Source organism: Pyxicephalus adspersus, chromosome 6 (genome assembly GCF_032062135.1).
Source record: "Pyxicephalus adspersus chromosome 6, UCB_Pads_2.0, whole genome shotgun sequence".
NCBI classification, from domain to species: domain Eukaryota; kingdom Metazoa; phylum Chordata; class Amphibia; order Anura; family Pyxicephalidae; genus Pyxicephalus; species Pyxicephalus adspersus.
This window is the reverse complement of record NC_092863.1, coordinates 10,936,176-10,963,509: the sequence shown is the minus strand read 5'-3', so window position 1 is coordinate 10,963,509 and position 27,334 is coordinate 10,936,176. Positions and strand designations below refer to the sequence as shown.

Here is a 27,334-nt window from a genome sequence, read left to right as displayed (position 1 = left end):
TTGTATGGGTGTAAGATTCACAGATTTGCATACAAAAGTGATATAAGGTGGACCCTGGAGGGGGTTGGGAAGATGAAAGTTAATAATTAGTAGATTTTGGTAATTATTATCCAACCTAAAAGACCCCCAGAGCCAGCAGTGTGGGCATGCAGCTAATCTGGTCTGTCTTCTATGGTAGGTCCCCCATCCCTGTGTGATCATATAATATTATCTATTGGCAAGGGACAAATCAGTAAAACAAGGTCACATGTCACATGTCACATGTCATGTGTGTGCCCGTACAGGCCTGTGTGTGCTCCTCCATAGCGTGATGATAACTTGTATTCTTGGGGTATGAGGGAACCCCTCCCCCCCTCCCCCCAGGGTAATACTGTCAATAGTACAAAACTTCCCACTGGGTGCTCACCCAGGAACTAAGGCTTTGGTATGCCAATCGGTAGTGGAGGAGTGCTGGGCAGGTAGGTATTAGTAGGTGGGGCAGATAGGTATTAGTAGGTGGGGCAGAAAGGTATTAGTAGGTGGGGCAGATAGGTATTAGAAGGTGGGGGCAGGTAGGTATTAGTAGGTGGGGCAGGTAGGTATTAGTAGGTGGGGGCAGGTAGGTATTAGTAGGTGGGGGCAGGTAGGTATTAGTAGGTGGGGCAGGTAGGTATTAGTAGGTGGGGCAGGTAGGTATTAGTAGGTAGGAATGTTCCCTGTTGTCCATGGACACTAATTATTATTATTAAACAATATTTATATAGCGCCAGCAAACATTGGGTGAATGTTAGAAATAAGTTATGGCAGCACTGTACTGATACACAGATGACTGGGTGAATGTTAGAAATAACACATTCGCCAATATCTCAGCCCGAAATAATTTGTATAACTGGGAGAACATACAGATCCCCATTTATTGTTTATTCAGGAATATTGAACACAATTCTGATTGGCTCTTCCTATTGTCCCCCAGCTCTTAGATTGTAAGCTCTTCTGGCCCTCTCCTCTGTGTGTATCTTTGTAACCCCTATTTATTGTACAACGCTGCGTAATATGTTGGTGCTATATAAATACTGGTATTAGTAGGCCACACACAGAGATTATATGTTAGGACTCTGAGTTCCTTTATAAAGGTAAGTGACATTATTTTGTAGCACTCCATGCCAGCCCTATCGCCCAGGTTGTATTATCTATAACCCTTTGCTATGTAATAAATCTGAAGCGTCACTGGAGCGCCCTCTGCTGGCCGCCGCCTGTAATGGCAGCCCCATGACGTCAGCAGGTGCGCGCACGTAGAGGGCGGAGGATAGCGCGCCCCCCCCCATGACACTTGCTGCTGTATAGACGTCCAGGTGGGTGGTAGTCGGGGCCGCGCTCACGTGACCTGTCAGATGAGCGTGCAGGTGAGAGGCTGTGTGACCTGATCCGCCTGATGCCACGGACTCCTCCCCCGTCTTGCAGGTAAATGGTGCGTTCCGCAGTTGTACAGGTGATACCACTGAGGGGGAAAAGGGGGAGTCAGGAATGGTCCATGTATATGTTGTGTATGGTGTGTACAATGTCAGGTACAATGTACCGTGTATAATCCATCTCTCTCTCTATATAAATATATATTCTATAATGTGTATTATATATTGTGTGTCCTGTCTGTATCACGCATATCTCTCATATATATCTATTGCTGTGCTTGTGTTGTATCAGTAATATTCACAATATTGTCACTTTTCATCATGTTTGTGTCTTCTGTAATATTTACCCCCCCCCCCATAGTACCTGGGCTAGTCACCCCGTAGTACCCGGGAGATTCACCCCGTAGTACCTGGGAGATTCACCTTTACCTAGGATAAGTGACGTGTATGTATGTATTATATACGTAGCGTGGACCGTGGTGGTTTCCAAGTTACAGCTGTGACCTTGCATCCCTGGGGCCCCTAGGTTGGGGCCCTCCAGGACTTGGTGATTGGGTTCTGTTTAGTCCAGGCACATCCTGATTGGTTGCCTTTATGGCCAGCTATGCTGTATGAGCGGATCTTCAGACTGTAAGCTCCTGTGGTGCTGGTGTGTGGTCGGGGTCAGTGATCCCCACCCATGGAATGCATAGGAATGGCTACATCCGCCATATTGGTCCCTGTGCCCCAGGGGGTGCCACCAGGACATCTATAAATACCTGAGGGCCCCCCTTATATCCCGTTATAATTTCCAGTCCTGATGTGCAGCTGAAAGATATTATATATCGGGGGGGGGGGGGAGGCCACCCGGGGACACCGGGGGAGAAATACCAAGCTCCGTAATGTGCCAATAAATATAAGCATGGCCCCCATCATGTCATCTCAATGCAGATGAGTCATGGCGTGCGGCTCTGACACATGAAATGGCAGGAAGTGTTGTGTCAGGAAACCTCTGTGCTGCCGTCATATCCATTGTACTGACAATGAATGGTGACACCACGGGGCACTCAATCCATGCGAGCTCTGCGTGACATTTGTAATATAAACTATTGCCATGTATCAGCAATTTATCATCCATGGGTGCCCATCTCCTGCCACCTCGTCATGTGATGGCTGCATGGCAGTGCCCCAGCACATTTACAAATGGTGACAACACCATGTTTATGTAATATCACAGCACCGGTGACGACTCTGTAATACACGGAGAGAACTTTCTCATCTTGAACACGTCACCACATTTATATATTTGTTTGCAGATTGAAGAATATTGAACTCAATTCTGATTGGACCTTTCCTACTGTCCCCCAATGCTTAGATTGTAAGCTCTTCTGGTCCTCTCCTCCTCTTGTCACTGTCTGTATCTGCAACCCCTATTTAATGTACAGCGCTGTGTAATATGTTGGCAATATATATATTCAGATAAATTATAATAAAAATAGTAATAATGGGAACACTTAAACAAGGTTTTAGTTGTTGGCTTTCCAACGTATTTAAAGGATCACTCCACGCTGGTTATGCTGTTTCGGTTCTAGGTGAATGATTTGGGGCTGCTGACGGTGAGACAGCCAAACCTGAATATCGGGGACATACTTTTCTTACTGCCACAGGAAATAGAAGGAGCTGGGAACACCGTTACAAAGATCGTGCCAATTCTTCATCTTATTCATCTACAGAATGCAATATAGATTGGGAAGTTTATTCTCGTACTACAGGCAGATATATTCTGGTGTTTGGTCGTGCTGAGCTCTGCACAAATTCTTAGTATTGTCATTCAGCAAACCTGACATCCAGAATCCTTAGCTGATGGCTGCAGTGCCAGCACATATTTTATGTTGCTATAGGACAGCTATTTTTATTCAGGGTATCTAGTAGGTGTTCCTTAAGATTTCCTCAAAGTTCTGGGTGAGATGAAGCTGTAGGTGGGTGGTGGGCCCTGTGTTGTGACCCGACATTTCAATACCCATCCAAAAACAGCCGGGTGATTACTAAAATGTGGTAAAGTCTGCTGTAGCATCACCTTTCCGTAGGGATCCCGGGGATGCTGGATTTCTATAGTTTTTGTATGACTTGGCACAGACTGCCAAATATATATATATATATATATATATATATATATATATATATGTGTGTGTTTGGAGTGGATCAGGAACTAAAGGTCATGCTGTAAACTCGGTATATGGCAGTAAGTTAATTAAAAAACAAAAAAAAAAGTTTAATGAAAATACTTCCAGGAGGCAAAGTCTGTCCAGCCAGAGGTTTTATTTTACAGCTGAGCATTGCGTGAAGCCAAACCACTGTGCTCATTCAGGGATTCTCTGCTTCGCCCCTCTGTGTCTATGTATTGTACAAAGCACATCATCATATGCTTCATCCTCCTCGTCTGTGTCTAGTATACAGGACACATTACAAATAAGCAATGGTATTGCTACAGTGTTCACCCCAGAAATGTTTAGGGTGGCTTTCTCTGTATTGTAACCATCCAAAAACAACCAGGTGGTTCTAAAAAGTGCTGGGTGGTGCGCCCAGCTACAAGTGACTGGGGATATCGCTGTGCTATATTGTTATTACATACACACGTATTAGTATTGTGTAAATGTAAGGAAGTTTGCACAGAATATCAATGACAAAACGCTGCACCTTTGTTTGATCTAAAAATGAAAAAATCCCTAAATGAAGTCTAAATCAGAGCAGCTTACAATAACTTGACTTGTTACCTGTAGACTGCTGTATGGATACTAATGAAGCTGTGCAGACCATATTTACCCCCTGATGCTGGCTCTTATTGTATTTGGGAATTTCATATACAAGCACCTAAAATCTATGTTGTAATTACAATTCCCCTTTGCCCTGGATCACGGTTTGTTTGGATAGCATTGTTGGTACAGAGGCTGGCAGCTTCAGTAGACCCAGCTCATGGAATATTTGTTTTGGTAGCTTCAGGTCACTGTCAGCAAATTTTTGTTCCAAGTATTGCGAGGTTAAGGAGTGCTGGATGAGTCGGATGGAAGTAAGAATAGTGTGCGGGTCAGGTAGGTTGTAGCTTTGTGAAATATTTCCCAGTCTGCTTACTATAGGCTCTGTAAGGTTTATAGGTTGAAGAATCATAAAGAAGGTGCCTATACATTTTCAAGGAACCCTAATCACCAGGACTTAGAAATCCACCGATAGGGCTTGGTTCTGGATTATTGATGCTTGACAATGGTGTTGGCCCACCCAGTTTGATTGCCCAAAGAATGGGCTTTCACAAATGGCACTTGGGTATTTCCAAATTGAAATCTAATAAAAATTTATAAATCTCTCTCTGCCTTCCGCTTTCATTTCCTTGTATTTTATACAGCAGTACAGGTGCTATTCCGTACACAGCCACCTCCTCCATATTAAACGTCTGGTTTATACGCTTCTGTCACTTGTACGCCGCCCACAGAACTAGCTTTCTGTTGTGAATAATGATCCGGGCCTGTGCTGACCTGCGTACACACAGCGGAAGGACTCATTCTCTATACAGGTCACCATGACCTGTTTTCTAACAAGGAAATGTTTCCTTTCCATGGCTCCTCAATCACTGCATCCTGATGTTTAATTTCTTATGTTAGTATAAAGTGAATGGCTGGAAATGTATTTTGCAGTAAGTGGTAAGATATGTAGACACATTTCTTTTTCTGTTCTTCTTTCTGACAACTGATCAGCTCTTCTTGTCATTGACAGCTGCCTCTTATTCAATGGCACAAGACAATGAGACCTCACTAGGAAGTTCTTCCGTATCCACCTCTTGGGAGGCCGATTCAACTCTCCAAGAGAACTACGTGTGCTCGCTGACCCCTGAACTTATCCAGAAGGCCAGAGAGGAGCTTCAGGAGAAGCCGGAATGGAGACTACGTGACGTCCAGGCTCTCCGGGACATGATATGGAAGGACTATCCTAACCTCAGGACCAGAGTGGACGATGCCTTCCTCCTCCGCTTCCTTAGGGCTCGCAAGTTTGACTATGATCGGGCCCTGCAGCTCCTGGTCAACTATTACAGCTGCCGAAAAGGCTGGCCCGAGCTTTTTAAGGACCTGAAAGCGTCTGCAGTAAAGCCGTTGTTGGACTCGGGCTTCCTAACCGTTCTGCCTCATAGCGACGCAGAGGGAAGACGTGTTGTCTGCATTCGTCCAGGTGAGAGTCGTGTGATCAGATGGCCATGTGTAGTCACCACAACCTGTAGACCAATTAAAGTCCTATACTTTTTTCTCCATATATATTTTTGTACCACTGTGTAATTTTAAACTTTTGAAATAATTAGTTTTTCTAGGAAATTGTATAAAAAAAAAAATACCTGGCCTTACCCCCCAGTGCTCATTATTGTTGACCAGACCTTATATTGGGAGTGTTCTCACAAAGGGGTCATGTCTGACCCGGTCTTTTAGTTTACAAAGCACCTCGGGTAAAAATAAATATAAATGAAGGACATTAGTACAGGGTTTATGTAAAGAAATATCAATTGCGAGGGCACAAGTTATACTGTAAGGCATCAGGAGAGCCGAGCAGAGCTCCGCTGATCGCTCCGTGATTGGCTGAAAAAAGGGAAACCCTGATGACGGCTTAAGCGTCATCAGATTTTCCCTTTTCTCAGCCATTCAGCACTAGAGGTGAACGGACACAAGTCTTCCTATTCAAGCCTAGTTCTGAATGGCTGAGAAACCTCAGTTTCAGAGTAACCTTAGTTAACAGGAAACTACACTTATCTGGAATTGGCCATTCCCCGTGAGTGCCGGATAACCGAGGTTCTACTGTATTGATTAGATTGTTCATTTCAGGAGCAACTTCAGAAGAACCTGACGGGGGCATGAATCCATGCAAACCGATCTCTCTGCCATTTGACTTCTTTCTGGATTTGGAAGAAATGTTTTTGTACCATTCGCTTTAACATAAATCTTCATCGTTTTTTTCATTCTGTATTTCCTTGCTGTCAGGTCGATGGAATCCTCGGGATTATCCAATCACAGAAAACATACGTGCCATGTACCTGTCCCTGGAGAAGCTGATCGAGTCAGAAGAGACACAAGTGAATGGGATTGTCATCTTGGCTGATTACGAAGGGGTGGGCTTGTCTCAGGCTTCCCATTTTGGACCATTTATAGCCAAAAAAGTGATTGGGATTCTCCAGGTTAGAAAAGAGTTTGCTACATTTGTACAGTTGGCTGTATTGGTGGGTGTATTGCTGAAGAAGTTTAGAAATTAAATTTACAAAGGCCTGAAGGGATCTGATGTCTCTTCATGTGACTGTTATCTCAGAAGCTTGTATTAAAAGCAGCCACAAACTAGTAAAGTAAAACAAAACTGAATAATATATGGCAGGAAGTGATCATTTATGCTGAACCCTAAGTAAGTGTTTCTGCTGTGTCGTATAGAGAGAGCAGAACATGGTTTTCTATTTGTAAATGTGAATTAATCATGTAAAATTATTCAAGATTCCACTTTTCTGGGAACAGACATCAGTGTTCTACCCAGAAATGTTTTAAGCTGGGTGGGAAGGAGCTGTAGGCGTGTGGCATACCCTGTATTGTGACCCAACTTTTCAGTAGCCACCCAAAAACAGCCGGTTGGTTACTGAAAAGTGCCGGGTGGAGCGCCCAGCTAAAAGGGGCTGGGGAGAGCACTGCACCTATCTGATACTGAACAGACCCAAAACTTTCAATCTTTATTTTTTGGGGGTCTTATTATACAAGTTCAAGCTAGAAGGGCCCGGGGGGGAACACTGCACCTCTCCATCTCATACTGAACACACCCAAACCTTTCAATCATCATTTTATTGGGGTCTTAAAACATTTCAATCATCATTTTATTGGGGTCTTATTATACAAGTTCAAGCTAGAAGGGGCCGGGGAGAACACTGCACCTCTCCATCTTATACTGAAGACGCCCAAACATTTCAATCATCATTTTTATGGGGTCTTATTATACAAGTTCAAGCTAGAAGGGCCCGGGGGGGAACACTGCACCTCTCCATCTTATACTGAACACACCCAAACATTTCAATCATCATTTTTTTGGGGTCTTATTATACAAGTTCAAGCTAGAATGGGCTGGGGAGAACACTGGACGTGGTAATGGCTTTTGCTTTCTCTGAATGTCAAAAATTCTTTTGGTTATTGTCCCCCCAGGGAGTGTCATTGGTTGCAAATTTTTACATTAACTGAGCAAGATTTAACAAAAATTTTTCCCCAGGGTGCTGTTGGGAGGAAATAGGAGGAATTGCAGACAAACATTAGAACATATACACTCCTTTTATGGGTTTCCACCCGGGGCTGCAAAGTGGGTCGCTCAGACATTTTGCTGCTCCAGTGAGGTGATAAAATAAGATTTACCTGGATATGAGAAAAAGCTCAGGACAGGTAGAGAGCCACAGAAATAACTGAACGGGAGTTTTGAGCTTAAGGTACTGGGCACTACTATGGCGGCAAGGGAAAATTCCAATCCCTAAGGTATTGTTCTAATTCACTGGTGGCTTTGCTTGGATAGGCTTCCGGAGTTCCTGTCCAGGCCATTGTGGGAATGGATTTTGTGTGTTTCCTCTCACATCCTGAAAACATACAGATACTTGGCTTCCCCTAAATAAATTGGCCTTGGACTGTTGGGGGTATATGACTAGTAGAGACATTGTGAGCCTCATACCATGTGGGCTTTGTAAAATGCTGTATAATATGGTGGCACTATATAAATATGTGCTTATATCTCTGTGAAGGTTCTCATTTACCCAACTCATTGTATATTTAGTAATAAACTGGTTTCATTCAACTGGTCTGTTCTTGTAAAACTGAATAAATCCAAGGCACTTCACCTGTCCTGCCAGTTTAGGGAAATACTCCAGCATTTATATCCACAAGTCACAAACACCTTAATCCAATCGTCATGGAATGTTACATGACAGATATGGATTGTCCAAGATCAGAAAGTGTAAAATTTGTTGAAATACCCTATTCTAGTTACACAATTCCATCCTTGGTGTCAGGAAGTCTGCATAGGTATAAAACCTTCAAATTGCATGGCAGAAAGTATGAATTGACCAAACCCCGGGATAGATATGTTGTAGCGATATTATTATACATTTTTTTAACGCTTTCTGTGTTCAGGTTGTTGAGGTAAAGGCATTTCTTTATTAATCTTCTGATATATTCTCTTTCAGGATGGTTTTCCAATCAGAATAAAAGCCGTCAATATTATCAATGAACCAAGAATATTTAAAGGTATATTTGCGATATTGAAGCCGTTTTTGAAAGAGAAGATAGTCAAGCGGGTACGTGTTCTCTGCATGTCATTCACCTTCGTTGGATCGTTTTAATGGTCCTGGCTCAGCCTTATATACAGAATTCATGGATTCCAGGCTTCTCTGGCTTCTGTATATTTATAACGTGTTAGCAGACCTGTCCTTTATGGATTCTTTTAGTGCAGCTGACTTAGCGGAAGCCTGTAGTGAGAATCTATAAAGATTGACATTGATCCTTAGTTTCCTGGTCACCCAGTGGTTTAATATTTTCTTAAATAAGCATTCACAGTAGAAGATCTGATTTTATTCTGACTCCACCAATAGTAACCTCTGTGTCAGTGTGTGTAATCTGATCTCCTTGCTCTCCAGGTCTGTTTTGGAGCATGATATATTGCATGTATGCATAACTATTTAGTATTTCCTATCCCTGACCATACTTTTATTTTCAACAACATAGTTTGGTCAGAAGCCCAAGCAGCCTGTTGATTGGCCAGTGAAAGAGCAGCAGTACAATGATGAGCATGTGACTTTGCTTGCCTTTCTCTCCTCCAATCAGAAAGCTGTGTTACACTGACCTTGCTAAGTAGTGCAGTGACACTTAATTGGCCCGTAGGTATGTCTTTTCCTTTTGGTTGATAGCTTGTTCTTTAGGTAGACATGTATTGGAATTCGATTGATATAGCTGTATATATTGTCTATTTACACATTAATAATTCTTTCCTGTCTTCTGTCTAGTTTTTCCTGCACGGGTCAGACTTGCACTCCCTTCAGAGCAACGTGCCGAAGACCATCTTGCCCGATGAATATGGAGGGACTGCGGGCAAACTGGATACCTCTTCTTGGAGTCAGACCCTCCTAGCGTCCGAAAACGACTTTGCACAAGGCTTCTACCAGGCCGAACTCACCCGCGACGGCTCCCTGCAAGGGCTTGTCATGAACGATTCCGAGTCCGATTACCTGCAGTGCGAGGAGTCCGCTCGTGGGGTGAAATCTCAGCTATATTGTTACTGAATAGTATTTTTTTGTGATGTTGTTTGTGTCCTGCAGGAGAGGCCTCCGTATTTACACCCTTTCCTTTATACTCACCTGGTTTACCGCTGCTGTATACTCCTTTACATCACGTATTCATTCCTAACACTTGTGGTACATGCAGACCTCTGAACAGTTCCAAAAAAAATAATTTAGCCCATATGAAGATGGTGCTGTTTTTAATTCTCATTCTTCTTTTAAGACAAAGCCTACGCACTGTTTGAATTGTGTAACAAGGCTGTCATTGGGTGTATCTACACGAGCTGGTGAAAAGTTACAGAAGGTTAAAGGAAACATTCACTCATCGAAGCTGTTAGACATTTCGGGGATGAGTACGAGAAATCTAAAATACTTATCTTGTATTCCTTCCTGATGCACTAGAACAATAGAAGGTAACATAGGCTATGGCTAGGTACACATGTGCAATGGTTCTCGTCCGACAATTGGCTCAGAGCTGATATCGGCCGGGAATCTTGCAATTGTACAGTGCCCGTCGTCCCTTGTCCGAACGACCGTCCTGGCGGATCCACGGACGGTGGACAGTGAACGTTAGTAATGGAAATGAAGGGGGTGCCACTCTGTCGTTCCCCCCTCTCCATTGAGCAGAACATTGCTGTGTGTACAGGACTCGTTCATGCATCGTGCAGTCATTTGCCGTTGGAAAGGATCGTGAAAGATCCTTTCTAACGACAATTATTGCACGTGTGTACATAGCTTATGACCTGTTTCCATATTCCATGTTTTCAGTCCTGGGCCGTCAAATAGATAAGTAACCAAATTTTCTTAACCAGAACATTCTTTCCTCCAGCTGAGCGAATGTTCACCCAATGTTTATTATAGCTCCCAACGTCCTGACCGAAGGTGGATTGGCACAGTGACTTGATGGGCGGAAGCAGCCAAACATTGGTTCTCTCTTCACACAGAACCTCCCAATAGGGGGAGGACACATTCCTCATATATTTGTATTTCTTTAGTTACTATATTGGTATAGGAGGGTTGTAGTCATGCATTAGGACGTGGGAATAAATAATATATCTGGAATTCAGATATAAAAGTTATAGTTATGGAGGAAGGGGTTGCTGAGATGGCACACAAAATGTAATTGTTAGTCCATTCCGCTGCAATTATTATTCCTCCCCAACTTATACCTGTGGAACATATGACCTTACTTTATGGGGTATAACTGTGGAGGGACCGATGGTTAGAGATCCCAAAATATTGGCCTACTAGAGTAGAAAATAGAATACAAAGGATGATTATTAATATTTTTGGACATTTTCTCCTTGGCCCTGCCATTGCCATAGGCCTCGGTTTTAAACCAAAATTGTAAATTCATCAGGAATATAAAATATTTGTCTTTAAAGCACTTTTCAATTATTATTATTTTAAGGTTTTAAATGTTTAGCAAAAATGTACGAGTGACCATATTTTTTAATATTTTGGTTACAATTTGGACCTGTTACATGATCCTGTTTGTTTCTCGGGTCACTTTGTATCATTAAATGCCAATATGAAATACCCGTCTTGTCTGATGGTGACCTTGTCTTGTTTGATGCTTTTCTGGTGACGTCCCTTGGAAAATATATGTTCATTGTGGCTGTATGTGATGATGGAGGGATATTTGGACCTGAAGGTCCATGGTAATAAACCACTAGCTTAGTACTTGGCATAATGAGGAGGAATTCAGTGGAATGTGGTGCTTTGGCTATGTTATCCTCATGTAGGATAGTCATGGGACTTTTACTACAAGAGAGGCCAATGATGGGAATTTATAAATGGAACATTTGACATGTACAGCAGGTGCTGTGTGCAGACAACATACAGTGTTGTTTTGACCAACTCTGATCAGAAGTGAAGTAACTTCGCTGGGAATAGCCCCAACATGGGGAGAATTAAGCTTTCTGCCTTTTGTAGGAAAACAATGTAACTGCAGTACCTGGTTGGGTGTGACCTTGCTCACATCCTGTATGTGGTTTTACATTTTACACAACTGCTTTGTCCTTGGCCTGAGCGGTGAAGCAATGGCCGCTGTGACTGTTGGTTTTGCTGTGAACTGATAAAGGATATTGCATGTACTGTATATCTGTTATTTTACACCTCGGCCTGATCTGTCACCCTCAGGAAATGGTGGTGTGAAAACTGAGGTTTGGCTATGTTAAGAAATATCCATCTGGCAGATTTTTTGGGGGGCATGTCAGCCATCAGAATTATATGTTTGCTGCCCAGATAGACAAAGAGTAAATAAGAAGGTGCCAAATCGTGTGATGTTTGCTCTGCCTTGGTACTGTAATTTATGGTTTTATCATATTTGATCACATCACTATCCTAATAACTATAAAGGGATGATTTCAGTCATTAAATAGTGCCAACGGTGGACACCTTATATAAAAAGCAGGTTCCTCTCTGTGCTACGCTGCCAAAGCTCTTTGCACCAGGGTGAACCTAAAGATTTTACCTGAAGTAAGGCTTAAAGGGAGATGTTGCAGAAAACCTGCCGAAAGTTTTTATTTGCTCTGTTCATGTTGTTAAGTTTCCACTCCCCCCCGATGGTAGTGCAGCTAGCAGTTTTCTGTTTGGAGGTAGGGATTGTAATAGGGGCCTATTGATTATTGTGGAGCATGTAAATATGTAGCTACTTGTTTTTTTTCAGTTTTTATTTTAAAATGTACACGTCATCCACAACAGAGGTGTCCATATCTGTTGTACAAAAAAAACAAGGCAACCTTTATTCTGTATGAGAGTCATGTAAAATTCTAGCCTACCTTTTATTAGGAGAAAAACCTTTTCTGGGTCCTTGCTGTACTTTGGAGCTTGGTTCCAACTACAGTACCTGCAATCAGTCGAGTATGAGCACCCAGTGGATTAGACCACAGAATGGTAGATTGGTGGGGCTTGGCTCAAGGCGCAGGGTTTGGACTGCAGAAATAAAGTGGCACCTAGTCCAACAAGAACACCTCAGTGGTCAAAAGGATGCATTAGACAGGAGGATGGTGGATGGGTTGGATGTGCTTGCTCCAAGGGCAGACTAAAACCTTCACAAGGGGAAGCCAAGTAGAGTCCAATGGTATGCGGCCTGTGGTCCAAAGGATGCACTAGACTAGAATATGGTGAATAGGTCAGTGGTGCTTGGCTCCAAGGGCAGACCCAAACATTCACACACAAGTAAAATCCCAATGGGATGCACCTTGTGGTCAACATATGCATTATACAAGATGGTGGGTGGCTTAGTGGTGCTTGGCTCCAAGGGCAGGCTGAAGCCTTCACACATGGAAGCCAAATAGAATCCCAATGAGATGCACCCAGTGGTCAACAGGATGCAATGTACCAGAGGATGGTGGGTGGATTGGTGGGCTTAGCTTCAAGGATGTGAAAGTCAAAACCAGTCCAAATTAGTATTAAACAAAGTCAAAATAGTGTACCAGAAGGTCTTTCTACCCAATGTAACAGCAACTCTATGTATTGCATTCAATTTTCTATTTAAAAATGGCTTACTTTCACTTTAAAGGGAAGCTGTCACAGCCATGGTTTCCACCCATCTAGTTTAGGGGTTAGGGTATACAAGAGTTTTGCAAGCCGATGGTTTCACACAAACAAAGCTTTTCTCTATATAAAAGCCTCATTTGATGGGGTCACAACTTTATTCATTAACACCGCACTAAACTGGTGCAGAGACCCCATTATGAGCCCTCCTAAATGGCTTTCCTGTATGGGTATAATTTGCTTGGTATATAGGAATATTTTTATAATGGTAGAATAGCATTTGCTGGTTTTCTTTTTGTGTGATATATAAAGCTTAAACAGCAGACATTACCAGTTCTGCTTGCTCCTGCTGGTCTGTAGACAGATTGGGGCTTATGTGCAAGTTAGAGATGAAGTGTGTATGCAAAAATAGAAATCAAATTACCCCATGAAATTATGAATTTCTTCAATTTATGTGTTTTCATGTAATCACCAAAATGTTTACAGATAAAAGCTGAAATTAGTCTTACAGAGGGGAGTGTCTGCCTTGTGTGGTGTGGGTCAGAGGGGTATCTGGGTACAGGGAGGGGGTAGTTACAGTGTGTGACATCACCATACACATCCCAAGTGCCAGTTTGTTCAATGCCATGCCCCATGCCAATGTAATCTCTTGCCTCTGGGTGATTTACCACATTTGCAGCACATTGGCATGATCATGCTGCTAACAGGGTAAGTTCTATGCGGTGATGAGGCAATTTTTGTTTAGTGAGTGGGAGAATTACAATTATTGTGAGGTTCTTTTTTTCCATCTGGGACCCCACTTCACTTACAATCTATGTGACAACCATACAAGAAATGAGGTATTCCATTGTTACCCTGACATTTTACCTGACCTTGAGGTCCAAGTTTTTCTTTTCTGTGATTTTCCTTCTATTCCTGTCCTGAATTTTTCAGAAGCAAAAGAATAAACTACCTGCATAGTTTAGTTTAGTGTTTCGGTTGAAACTGGATTAAACATTGTATGATTCTGATCTAGAACACATGTGAATGTTGCCTTTTTCTGACCACTGTTACATGAAATAGATTGTTGTGTTACTTTTGTGTCTTCCGAGAGAGTGATACAATAGGTAGAGGTACCCGTGGCACACAGCTTACCATGTATCTGGTAACAATTAAATGGCTCCGCAACGGGCAGAACTCCCAGCTGATGGAAAAGCGGGCTGGTGGTATAGAAAATACGTAGCTGCTAAATACAGGTCAGTAAAGCTCTGTGATCAGCAAATATTGTCTCAATCCAAAATACAAGAGGTGTTTGTAATCTTACTTGATGCTTAATGTATTTCTCTAGGTCTGTGTGGTAACTTTCCTTTGTGCAGGGACTTCCTGTAATAAAGACCATTCATTGCTGCAATCTTTCTTGTAAAAGGACACTGGTCTTGTATCCACCCCCTCCTATGGTTTTCTGCAGCCTGTAGTAGGTGGGCCTGCTATGTCCCTCTCACAACTTTACTCAAACTCTTTGTTTGCAAGGGCATTTAATGCAGACATTGTGGATTTATATCCTTTGGGGTATTGAGGAATATATTAAAGAAAAAAAAAAGTTTTTGTGACCAAAGTGCAGCTTTAAAAATTTTACTTCCCTGTCATCTGAAATCTGAAGATCTTGCATTGCATTATATATGTCTGTTATTTCTTTGGTGTACAGTGACCTAGCAAGTACATGCAGGAGATGGAGGAGGGAACAGAATTCTTAAAAGCATTGTCTACCACCGCAAGGGTTTGTACATAATGGGGGTACTCCCTCTAACAGCCCTTAGATAATTCCATATATATCTGCATGATAGCCTGTGTGCTAGGAGAAAAAGATCAAACTGTTTATTTAATGTTGTTCTGAATCTTTTGTGCTGAACGAAATGTTTATTTTTCTATCCTGGTTCATTCATTACATTTTATAAAAAGGTGAGAACCGATTTAAAATGTCAATTTGTATGCATGGGTCAATAAATCTCTATATATGTATTCTTGGGCTTCTAATTCCTTTTATTGTTAATGCATTAAAGATATTATACCCTACTGTAAGGAATACTGACCTTGGAGCAGCATGCAGGAGGTAAGTACATATGTAAGACTTTAGTATATTCCTGGTTATTGTAGATCTTTTTGTGACCATTCCTGTGCATAGAGACTTGTGTAATATTTGCTTTTCACTTTTTTACTTTCCTTATGTCACTGTTCTTTAGCAATCCCTGGAAAGCAGCTGTAAAAACTCAGAATGGTAATCATTAATTACATTAAATTATTAAATCCTGGGGGAAAGTATTTTAGTACTGCACAGCTGCTATCGGTGGGTTTGGTGGAAACGTGACATCAGAAGAAGCAACACTAATCTTCCTAGCAAGGACACCAGAAGCAGAAAAGTAGACATCTTAGGTGTCTTTTTTTTATTTTTTAAAAAGCAGTGACATTCACTAAAACATTTCCTAGAAAAAAATCTTGACTTGGAAGATTCACCATCAGGAAATGTTTCAGTGAATGGCAAAGTCACGAGGAATGGGAGACACAGACCCCAATACTGACAAAAGCTGTGGCTGATATGACATTTGTAGAATTAGTCTGACATATTGTATGGATACCAAGAAGAAAAAATAAAACAGGAAACCAGTTTCTTTCGAGTATATTATATATTAAACAGTGTATACATTACAGTGCAAATCTAAGTGCTAGAGACAGTCTCGTACTGTATTTTCCAGCCACATAGAGAAGACATTGTAGAGGCCAGGATATCAATCAGTCCATGGTGTGACCAGTTTTTAAAACTTCAGAAATCACTTTACAAAATTATGCTTTACCATTTATCTGTAGTGTGGGGTATCCCTAAAGCTAGAACATTTTTATTCTTACATGGCGTAGGTGAGAATTAAACCCCTAGTATTGGCCCAATGTGAAATCTCCTGCCCAAGTGTACTAAACAACTCTAAGCTGAAGAGATATTCCCATCATTACTGCAGAACAGAGAGGGTTAATCTCTGCACAACCTAAAATCCATCTATACATTATTGTTCATCCTGAATACTCAGTATTCAGTCCTGGAAGCCAGGCCCGCTTTATTGGTCCCTTAAGTGCCATATAACCCTGGAGTTTGGACTGGAGAATTCCAGGCTTCATTATAAAAGCATGCTCCCTCTACTTCCAGGGGCCGAGTACAGGTTCACTTTAATGACCACCATTGTTCTTGAGAAAGGCTTGTATTGTTCTATGGGCCGTATGAAGAAAAGAAGGATTACAGTGCTGAAAAAAAATCTTCAAATTGAATCAATCATGTTCATTAAAAAAAAAAGCCGGCAGCACATGAGCAATGGTGATCGGTAAACTGCAGTATAACCCATAGCAAGCACATTCCAAGCAGCTGAAAGATGAAATCAGATTGGTTGTTATGGTATAACTGCTGCGGCTTTTACAGAACCAGCTGTGGTTGTATATGGAAGGTCTGTACAGTCTGCTGAAACTCCCTAATACAAGCCTTTTGCAGCCAAGGTGGGTAATGGTATTTAACCTCCCTAGTGGTATTCCCGAGTGTGACTCGTGGTGGATTTTACATGCTAAAAAGCGGTAATCCTGAGTCACACTCGGGGTCACTAAAAAAAGACACATTCCTATTTCCGTTGGCATCCTGCTGCTCCCTGCAGGTCCTCGGGACATGTCTTTTATTCTTCGATCTTCAGTCGGCATATGCAGAGACATTCGCCGGGGCGAGAGGAGCATTCAAACAATTTTGTATTGGATTCAATACAAAATAGCTGTATTGAGTCCAATACAAAGAAATCTTTCAATAATATATATATTATATATATATATTTATATATATATAATATACATGCTACTGTACAGTTGTATTACAGGTTTCTATAGTTTTTAAACAGATTTTTGTGTTTTTTTTATTCAAAGTTTACTAATAAATTTATTAAATATTGGACATATTCCAGTGAGTTACGCCTAAGAATTATAGGCCTACAGTGTAAAATCAATTTCTATGCAAACATTTTTATGCTGGGGGGTTAAAGGTTTTATAAGCCATCTGCAGCTCCTCCCTTTAAACCAATGCAGGTTTTGTAACTGGCAAACCTAAATCTGTTCAATGTCTGCAATTATCAGCAACAGAACCCAAAGAATTAAATGGCGGATTTGGCCTCGAGTAATCTTGCTAAATTGCTGTGAAAACAGGTGCAAGTGCCCCAAGAAATAAAACTAAATGCATATCAAAATAGGAATGTGATCAGCTTCATTAAATAATCTCATCACTGGATTCGGAGTTATAATTTATACAAATACAGGCTCTACTGCCTTTTAACAACAGTCTCTATGAGTAAATAGTCATGGCTTTAATAACTTTAGAGGAGATTGCCAGCCACTAAACAAACAGGGCGAGAGGGCTGCTCTGCCAATGGCATGCAGAGGGGTTAGGAAGGAGCTTGAATCTGTTTCCAGAGATCTCGGCATGGTGATTGAAAGGTTTGGGTCTTTTAAATATAGGATAGACATGCAATGATCTCCCCAGACCCTTTAAGCTGGGCGCACCACCCAGCACTTTTCAGTAACCGCCTGGCTGTTTTTCGATGGTTACTAAAAAGTTGGGTCACAATCCAGGGGGTCTCGTCTACAGCTTCTTACCAGCTTTAAAAAATAATGAAAGAATACTTGAGGTGTACTCATTGAGGAATTACATTTCTGCATCCATGTCTTGGGTTTTGCCCAGTTATTGATATTCCATTACTGGGAAAACAGGTGCAGAGCTTGGAATTTTGAGGGGTTTCCAGTCAAGTTAGAGGGTCCTAAAGAAATATTAATTTTGAAGGAATGGCTTGAGTGCACTGTATCAGAAAACACAACTGATACCCAACAAATACTGAAAACCTGAGCAAAAATGTACAAAATAACTTTTTTATCCTTCCATAAACCAATGTCATTACGAGACAGAAAGTGCATTTTTTTTTAAACCAGAAATATAAAAATGTATTCAATATATTACTGAAAAGTCAAATAAAAAATGTTCTTTCATACAATAGATTAGGTCAGCAGAAGCAGGCATAAAGCAGCAATAAACATATGATAAAGCTTTAACAACAATTAAATATTCATTACCAGAACAAGAAAAAGAAAAGATGGCTTTTTTTTTTGCTAATGGAATTATTTAAAGCAAACCTGTCATCAAGAAAGCCTTTTGTTGCAATTATCCTTCAATGATTTGGTTATTTTCTGTGCAGATTCTTCCCGTGTGTCCTGTAAGCTCTCCAAAACCCAGAGACTAAACTAGCTGTTTGGGGTCCCCCATCTCACAAAGCCTTGCTGTATATGACAGAGGCCATTTCTGTGTCAGGGCAATATTCTTGCAGTGTTTTGTTATGGATACGTTTATTTTTATGGTTTATTCTGTACTCTTAAGGGACTAATGGGAGCTAGGACTGCCCCACTCAGGTGCAACCTTACCTTTTTCCTAACAGGTCATCCTTCTCTTTTGTTTACAGCCTCCAACTAAAATCAGCTTCAGCATTGTTCAGTAATTCATTACAGACTAATGTGACCATCCAGCTATAAACAATATTTCATGGGGGACGATTTCAGAAGGTTAACACTGGAGGAGGCCACTAACTGCCAGGGATAAATATGTGCATAGGGCTAGATTAAAAGGCTACCTAGTGGAACACATTTCCTTTTTCTGTGACAATAAATCAAAGCTAAAAAGGAGTAGTAAAGGCAAATTGCAATAAGAATGCAGTCTGACTTTACAAATTCCTCTTTAATTGCCAGAATAAGAAAACCTGCCCGACATCTGTTGCAGATGGTTCCGCAAGATTACAGGTGCAGATATCTGTGAGAGAGGAAACAAACTTGTATGATAATTGTTCTACTTAGTTTCCAGAGCGGAAGTACAACTAGATAGACTGTGTGGATCTTTAAAAACAAATAAGTGCGGATGGTGCACTGCAGAATGACTCGGACAAATTGCTAATTCCTCAATGGAGCGTCAGGGTTGTTTAGAATTATAAGAGGGGGGAAAGCACACAAGATTGTTCAGAGCCCTACCATTGCACAGAATTTTATCAGAAAAAAAAAATGTACAGGCACTTTTGAATGAACTGATGTAAGACAGTGTTTTAGGAATGAATATGGCTTTCTTGATGACTGGTGCACCCCGAATAGACTATGGAATCGGAGTGGGTTGTTACCAAAAAGAGACAAGTATCTGGAGACATCTAATTGAAGTCTCTGTTGGGAAGGACGAGAGGAGCGACTAACGTCCAGGCATAGATCAAAAGACACACCCAGCTGGAGCATATCTTCACCCAAACAGCCGGCCACTTGCTCGTTATGGTTTTAAAATCGGCATCCGGGCTGCAGAAAAAAAGAAATAGGGCATTGATGAAGAAGGTAAAAAGTAAAAGACTGATTGGCTAGTAGGTTTGTTTCATATTATGCAGTCTACATACTGAAATAATCTCTTACCTGTACCAGTTGGTCAGGGTCATCATGATGTAGAGAGCAGCTAAGCACAGCATGAAGTGAAAGAAGGAATAGTTATACTGGACTCCATCCTTTTCATTATCCATTACGCGTTGCACCTCCCCATCCTCACCATCTGCACCATTTCCTACAGTATCATCCAGCATGGGTGTATCATTACCAGATAAAGTCAGCTTGTTCACTTGGCTGTTTGTAGAGTTTCGGATACTGCAAGAAAAGCACATACAATGTATTCTTCATTGGAATCTCTGGGGAATTGACAGAAACTGGCAAAAGCTTAGTCTAACTAACCAAGAACAGTTGTTTTATAATTTTAACAAGTCTATCAATTTACTTAAAGCAAACATGAGGTCTGGATCATTTACAGGAGAGCCAGCTACGAACCAGTCCTCTTCCTTACGATGAAGGCTAGATTTTACTCCCAGTAAAAGGTAGCAGGTAATATGATCCTAACTTTATTGGAAAGGAGCCAAATATCACCAATTAAAGAAATAACTACATACTGCCTGAAGAAGATATCACAACAGCATTCAATTATTCATTCTTTATACATTTAAGTTTGTGTTTCTCCAGCTATGAATGAGGAGTGGGCTCTACACAATACCAGTTTAGTACTACTTAAAGTGACATCAGGCCCTTGGTGGTATAGTACCTCAAGAAACATGTAAAAAATAGGTAACTGTATTGATTTGAAAAAATTCTGTATGTCCACCTCTGGTTTAGACTTTTTTTTTTTTTTTTAAAGTTAAAGAATACCAAAGGCCTATCAGATACTTCTGGTAACCTGGCACTCACCTGGAATACAGAAGACATAGCACGAACAAGACCAGGCCAATGATGCTCTGAGTATCCCACCATTGCAGGGAAGTCAGGGGCTGGGATGTTGGGGCTGCTGGGACAGTTTCATTCTGAGGACTCAGTGTAGGAGCTGTAATCTTGCTCAGGATACTCATCAAGCTTGGATTGCAGGTACGATCTGAAATAAGAAAAAAAAAATAATCAATGTTTAAAGTTTACTTGTTCTCACAGATAAATATCAGAACCAATAAAGTTAAACAGATAAATATCAGAACCAATAAATATACAGCTTTGGCAACAACTAAAAACATTATTAGATCCAAAGAACATCCCAAATTCAGTGCCGCTAGTCCACAAAGATAAGCAAAAGCTGTTAATATCTCAGGCAATGTATACAACACACGCAATGACACAAATACAAAAAAACCCTATAAATTATGGACAGAAAGTCCCACATGGTACTAAAATATTGCCTCCTGTATTTAAAAGAGACATATTGAAAACTTTCCAAATACACACAGCCCAGGTCTTTTAAACTGGGCATTTATTAAAACCTAAACTTTAATATTACTTACCGGGTTCATTGGATATGGCAGACCAGGTTAGGTATACAGTGTACAGGGTGATCACAGAGGACTGAAGGAGCCCAGAGCGGGGTTGACCTTCCTACAAAACAAACAACCATGCTCATCATTTTTGATATCTTGAACATTGGGCTTTATCCTATACAAACAATAAGAGAGCCATTTTTCTAGTTTCTGTATAAAGGTTGTATAATCACACTGTAATATGTACTGCCAGCTTTACTGATACAATACTGCAAATTTCATGCAAGATGCCGGGTCATTAATGGCCTGGTATTTCAGATTAACCTTTCAGCAATTGCTTACTAGCAATCAGGATGCTATGGATTACTCCTAACATCAACACTGCACTCTTGCATACATAAAAGCAGCCTGTGACACAGCAAAACTAACTTTACACACCGGCATCCAGGGTTTTAGGCCTCCCAGGGTGGGTTTTACTGTTCATGCAAACATTTCATAACATCATATATCTGGAGATTGTTAATGAAAGTTTCATACAGTGCATCACATACACAGGACTGCAGGGATGTAAAGCCTCCTGTGTCACAGGGAAAGCAGCATTTATTGATGGAGTTCATGCCAAAAATGAACCCAGCACAGTTTCTGCACTGTGTAAGAGATGATCCCTTCCGCTACACAGCTATCACACCACAATGACTCTTGTAGACTATACCTGTACTTTGGGAAGGATTGAAATGACCGACACGATGAAACAAAGAATCAAGTTGAAACTAATGAAGAATTTGTTCAAGGCACAGCCCCCGGGCACAGTGTAGAATACAAACAGGAGGATAAAGAATGTTGTTGATGTGATGTACAGCAAGCCGGTAGTTGACAGTAAAACTAGAAGAAGATACAAAAAAAAAGGAAAATTATATTATTCATCTGTAACAAATATTTTGCAAATATTGTCATCAAAATATCAAACTACCCTCAGCAGATTAAATTTAGCATTAGGATATAATTTTCAGGTCCATAATATATCTCCGGTTTTCAAACAGATTACATGTTGTATATGCTGAGAACTAGAAATGTGTCTACCCTGGAAAATACTCAGGGGTCCCATATATCATGGAGGAGTAAAAGGAGAATTACTGCGTCAACTTCATTTAGACGACACAAAGGGGTAAGCCACAAAAAGATAACCAGTCAGACAAAAATGATATCTCCAGTGCCATGCTTACCTGCATACCAACATTTAGAATTTCCCTCCTCCATGCGCTCCACCCACGACTCATTCCAGGAATGTGCAAAGTCAACAAGAAGCACCAGCTGGATGACGATGAAGGAAGCGGCCCCTCCTAGTCCAAAGTAAAACCAGGCTGGGGAGAGAAAAAAAGGGGACACCAGATAAATAAAATTATAAAAGGACACAACTTACCCTAAATGTCTCTAGTTTCCCTGGGCATTCTATAGTGTGCCAGGCACTTCTACACTCCTGTTCTGGTTCACCAACCAAATCTCCCGCTCAACATCTAGTTGTTGGGTAACGGTCGCCAACTGGTAGTCTGCAAGAAAATGTTGGTGGTCTGCAGCTCTGGCCGGTGCACCCATCAGTGGGGTCCTTCTCTAAATATGACAAGTTTAGAAAAGTTGCGCTATAGTCCCCCCAGGATGTTTAGCAAGTAGGTCTGCAATGGGAGAGTGGGTGGGATTTGGCATCATGATGTCACTCTGGAAGGAAGTTCCTTCCCCTCTGAGTGGCTCCCCGAGCATTCCCAACCTGGCGCACGCACACTCGCTTCTACTACACGCCGCTGGATTTAAAATTATGCATTTAGTGGTCTGTGAGGTCCAAAAGTTTGGCGACCACTGATTTAGAGAAAAAAGAATGGGAGTCAAAAATGGGTTGGATAAGAAAATGAACAGGCTCCTGTGAGGTCAGAATTAACAAAGAGCAAAATAAAAAGCTAGATGGCTAAATAATTTTTTTACTTACTTCTTGTGAAAGGTCCTTCTGGAATGTAGAAAGCTCCCACCATTATTCCAACAATGGCCAGAATTTTAAAGAACCAAAACCTGTAACAAGATTATTATTATTACTATTATTAAACAGGATTTATATAGCGCCAACATATTACGCAGCGCTGTACAAGATCAATTAAAATGTCTTCAATATGACTTAAGAAAGAGCTGCCTTTTCCTGAGAACAATTAAAATATTGACAGAATGACAGCCAAAGGGTTACTATTACAAATCAGAGAAATGTGAATTTTACTCCCCATGTGGTAGAGAGAGGTTTCAGGTTATCGATTTTTCACAGAGTTGAACTGACAATAAAGACATGTACACACTTCCAATTATAATCGTTGGAAAGGACCTTTCACGATCCTTTCCAATGACTATGCACTGCACGATGCATGAACGAGTGATGTACACACAGCACCGTTCTGCTCTATGGAGAGGGGAGGGGGAGAGCGACGGAGCTGCGCACTCTCCTTTACATTACTATGGTTTGTCGTTCATTGTCCGTGGATCCGCTAGGACGGTCGTTCGGACGGATGATGAACGACGCGCACTGTACACACTCCAGATTCTCGCCTGATATCAGCCCTGAGCCGATTATCGGGCGAGAACTATTAGAAGTGTGTACGTAGCTTAAGTGTATTGGTGTTAGGTCCTAAGAGAAGCTTCTAATGCAGTGCAAACAAATCAGGAAGTTGGACAGGCCTCTGATATAAACAATGTTGTCTTTTCTTCTTTTGAAGCACAGCAGAGGGCTGATAACATACCAGTTGGTCCAGTTGCCTAGAATAGGCAGATGTGTGCCTGTCCTGCCTTATAAATATAATGTCTGCCTCTCCTAGACACCCATAAAATGCTGAAAGGTAGTAACTACTCACAGATCCCACATTTTTCAGCTCTTCATGTAGTATAATAAACAATGCTTCACTTACCCATTGTGTATTGCAGCCCGGGGGTCCTTGCTAGTCTTCACTTTACACATGAGAATGCTGAAGACTGCAAAGAAAATGGTCATGGCAAAGCTGACGCGATACACTGCCTTATAGCCGACCAGAACATCACAGTCCACATAGCCATTAACTGAGGGGATGCCAGTGCCAAATCCTCCTTCACAGAACCCCGGGATCTGCAGAGAAAGAAATACAAGAACAAAATATGACTCACAGAACAAATGCAGCTACAACAAACCAAACAAGACATGGATACAGGATCTCTGAAAGTCTGCTTTGGTTAGGTATTCATATTGATCTGAGGTACTGGATAAGACAGGTTCTCTTCCATCATATACTGTAGTCTGTAATGCGTTGTAGAACACAGGCATGACTCTCCAAGCTATAATCTCTTCAGGATAAACATAAAACATACCGACGTGATAAAAGGTATTATGCTCGGGGCCAATCGCCATGAAACTCACATGCAGCTTGTGACTGACATTACAACAAACCATTAGAAATGGATTTCTCAAGCTTGAGCTGTACAAATGAACTCCTTGCCTGATAGCTTCCTGTTGTATTGGCTACAAGAAGATAAAACTTCAAAAAGGTTGTTTTATTTATTGGTATTGAAATATAAAGAACGGGAGCCTAAAGTCTTTAAACAATTTGTATAATTATAAATCACTTCCCTGGAAAATAAAGCTTACCTATGTCTTATCATTGTAATTAAAGTAAAGATATGCACTGTACATGCCAAGAAGTACAAAGCAGCTTTCTCATCTTGGTATGAAAATTCCAAATTGTTTTGTGATGATGCAGTTGTTTTGCTGAGTATGGAATGATTCCTCAGCCTCAATAAATTCGAATGTCCATGGATAAATGAATATGATTACAGTGTTCCCCCAGGTACTTTTAGCTGGGCGCACCACCCAGAACTTTTCAGTAACCAGCTGGCTGTTTATGGGTGGTTACTGAAAAGTTGGGTCACAATACACGGGCTGCCACCCAGCTTTCTGGGGTGATTACTGAATTACAACAGGAGGTCATGTTAATGAATAAGACGTGGGGAAGAAGTGACAGTGATTAATACAATACACTACAAAGAGATCAAATACTGCAGCACTTCCTGAGTCTTACAAACATTTCCATAAAGCAGATGAATTTGGAAAGGTGTGATTGAAATGAGCCATTTCTGGATAGATATCTGTGGGATGTCTAACTGAAGTCTGAATCACAGGGAGCTGACAACACTGTCTTTACCACAACGAAACCCTAACAAGTGTTGTCAGTTCTGCTGAACTACCTCTTATTATTACATGAGGGGGCTGTAGTACAGCAGGGGAGGACTCGGGCAGAGCTGGCAACCCTCCGTTTTACAAAGACAGAGGCCGCATTGTCAGCTCACTACAGCAAGGGAGAAACTAAAATGTCAGTGTATTTAAGATACAAGGAATATTTTTCTTGGCCAGTTATTACACATCAATATTCCTGGAACTTATTCTTGAAAGTTCCCCTAACTGCTGCATGCTGGAAATGACACCCAGCCCTCACTGAAAGCAGAGCTGTATGCTGTCCATGTTTTATCTCTGTGGGAATGAACATGGATTTTATAAATGAGGTCCAATACAAATAAATTTACCTTTTTCAATTTGTCCGATATCCCGGGGGTGAGCATGATACAGGACACCAACGTGCCCAGCAACATGAGGAATGCATAGATGAGACGGGTCACTGTGGAGTTATTGGAGCTGGGGCAGCATCGGCACAAAATACACGTGGCACTGCTGCACAGGCATGGAATCTGCAATAATAGAAAAGAATTATAATAGTGCGGTTCTGCAACCTAAAAAAAAGAATTTGCATACATTTTCATCAGTTATCACAAGTATTCAAAGACATGGCTACTATTGGAGCAATAGACAGGTATTTGATTCTCTGTATTACCAAGAACTAATATACGGGGAGATTGCTTCATAGGTGACAACAGAATAGTGACTGCACCACATTCCATGGAAATAAAGCAAACACACTATGGACTGATCCTTCATGCCCCCTTACCAAACAAACTCATTTATACCCTCTTACCCCAATTCCAAGGTACACCTGCCAGCTGCAAATCTTCTTTCCTGCTTACTTGCAAAGTACAAGCCTAGGGGCATCTATGGGGCATCTATGGGGCATCCTAAGGTGGTAAATGGAGGAGGACCCTGATAACGTCCTCAGTGAATGTAAATAGGGCTCTGACTTGGACTTTTTTTATACCTTGCACAATTCTGATTTGTTGAAAGCTTCAATTTAATGCTATATAATCCTAGACCTATCTGGTTAAATGGGCAGTGATTATGTGATGGATACACTGTGTTATTATATATTCACCATTGAAGGTATTTCTATGACATATTCATATCTAACATGAACCCTAATCCCATACACAATTATCAGTATCACTTTATTATCTATATGAACACTGAGCACTTTACCCTGTGAATGTGCAAACACAAATGACAGCGAGTACAGATTTACAACGTTTTGCATTGTCACATGCAGCTAATATGTTCTTCCCATGTGACCAGACGTGAATCTGTCACATTCACCCACTTATCTGACAATCTCTGTCCTACCCGCAGCCAGTTTTCTGGTGTAACACCTCCCTCCCTCTGTATTTCCTGTTTAATCTGCTCTGGTCAGAAGGAAAAACCAGACAAGTTACATCGCCCTTTGGCAGGACTTTCACTTTTTATGATGTGTGATGGTGTCACCAGAACCATACCGCCCCAATAACATATGTAAGGGCAGAGGAACAGAACCTCCTGAATTCTATGATCAGAGGTCACATTCTTACAGGACGGCAGGAAGTCACAGTTATATTTCATCATGTCAGACGAGAGTTCGGAAGCTATGTTACAAGCCTGGAAATATGTAAATCAGTAAAAACACAACAAATGTCACTGTAATATGGAAAGTAACACAACCACACACTATACACAACTGCCATGTATACAGGACATCACACCCCATCTTGTAAATGGAGATTTTTTATGCTGCTGTGTTATATTTGTGCATTGTGACATCATGTTATGTCAGTTAGTTCAGTCATTGTTATGTCAGTTAGTTCTGTCATTGTTATGTCAGTTGAGCTAATGAGGTCAGTGAATGGTAGGAAAGCTCTATACACATGAAGGGAGAGATCCATACTGACACAGCCAATCCCCACCATGACAGGAGCAGACTGCTCCTCTATACATGAATGGATCCATAATCACCTGGAGACAATGGCTGATAGGCAATGATGAATACCAGATTGGGACATGAGAAGAGCCCAGCCCACGCACCCAACGCGGCAGACAGGGGCCCTATCCCATGCACCCA

The 27,334-nt window shown here is 41.3% G+C and overlaps 2 protein-coding genes across 3 annotated transcripts in view; one reads left to right on the top strand and one right to left on the bottom strand.

Annotated features, from left to right (window-relative positions):
- The first annotated feature begins 1,285 nt into the window (after positions 1 to 1,285).
- TTPAL (alpha tocopherol transfer protein like) lies at positions 1,286 to 15,180 on the top strand. Of its 2 annotated transcripts, none has more exons than XM_072414522.1 (5): positions 1,286 to 1,440; positions 5,133 to 5,582; positions 6,380 to 6,573; positions 8,593 to 8,703; positions 9,409 to 15,180. In XM_072414522.1, the coding sequence occupies exons 2-5, from the start codon at positions 5,147 to 5,149 to the stop codon at positions 9,682 to 9,684; spliced, it is 1,017 nt and encodes a 338-aa protein (XP_072270623.1). In that variant the 5' UTR covers positions 1,286 to 1,440; positions 5,133 to 5,146; the 3' UTR covers positions 9,685 to 15,180. The 2 variants fall into 2 exon arrangements, with proteins under 2 accessions (XP_072270623.1, XP_072270624.1); XM_072414523.1 differs by having other exon boundaries at positions 1,307 to 1,447.
- Positions 15,181 to 15,823: 643 nt separating this feature from the next.
- The window catches only part of SERINC3 (serine incorporator 3), a 12,482-nt gene continuing 971 nt past the window's right edge, over positions 15,824 to 27,334 (bottom strand). Inside the window, exons 2-10 of the mRNA XM_072414521.1 lie at positions 25,605 to 25,766; positions 23,963 to 24,156; positions 23,005 to 23,084; positions 22,250 to 22,387; positions 21,739 to 21,908; positions 21,054 to 21,144; positions 20,476 to 20,656; positions 19,663 to 19,887; positions 15,824 to 19,551 (exon numbers count right to left, since the gene is read on the bottom strand). Coding sequence (XP_072270622.1) covers positions 19,413 to 19,551; positions 19,663 to 19,887; positions 20,476 to 20,656; positions 21,054 to 21,144; positions 21,739 to 21,908; positions 22,250 to 22,387; positions 23,005 to 23,084; positions 23,963 to 24,156; positions 25,605 to 25,766 — 1,380 coding nt within the window. The 3' untranslated portion in view covers positions 15,824 to 19,412. The remainder of the gene's footprint in view (positions 19,552 to 19,662; positions 19,888 to 20,475; positions 20,657 to 21,053; positions 21,145 to 21,738; positions 21,909 to 22,249; positions 22,388 to 23,004; positions 23,085 to 23,962; positions 24,157 to 25,604; positions 25,767 to 27,334) is intronic.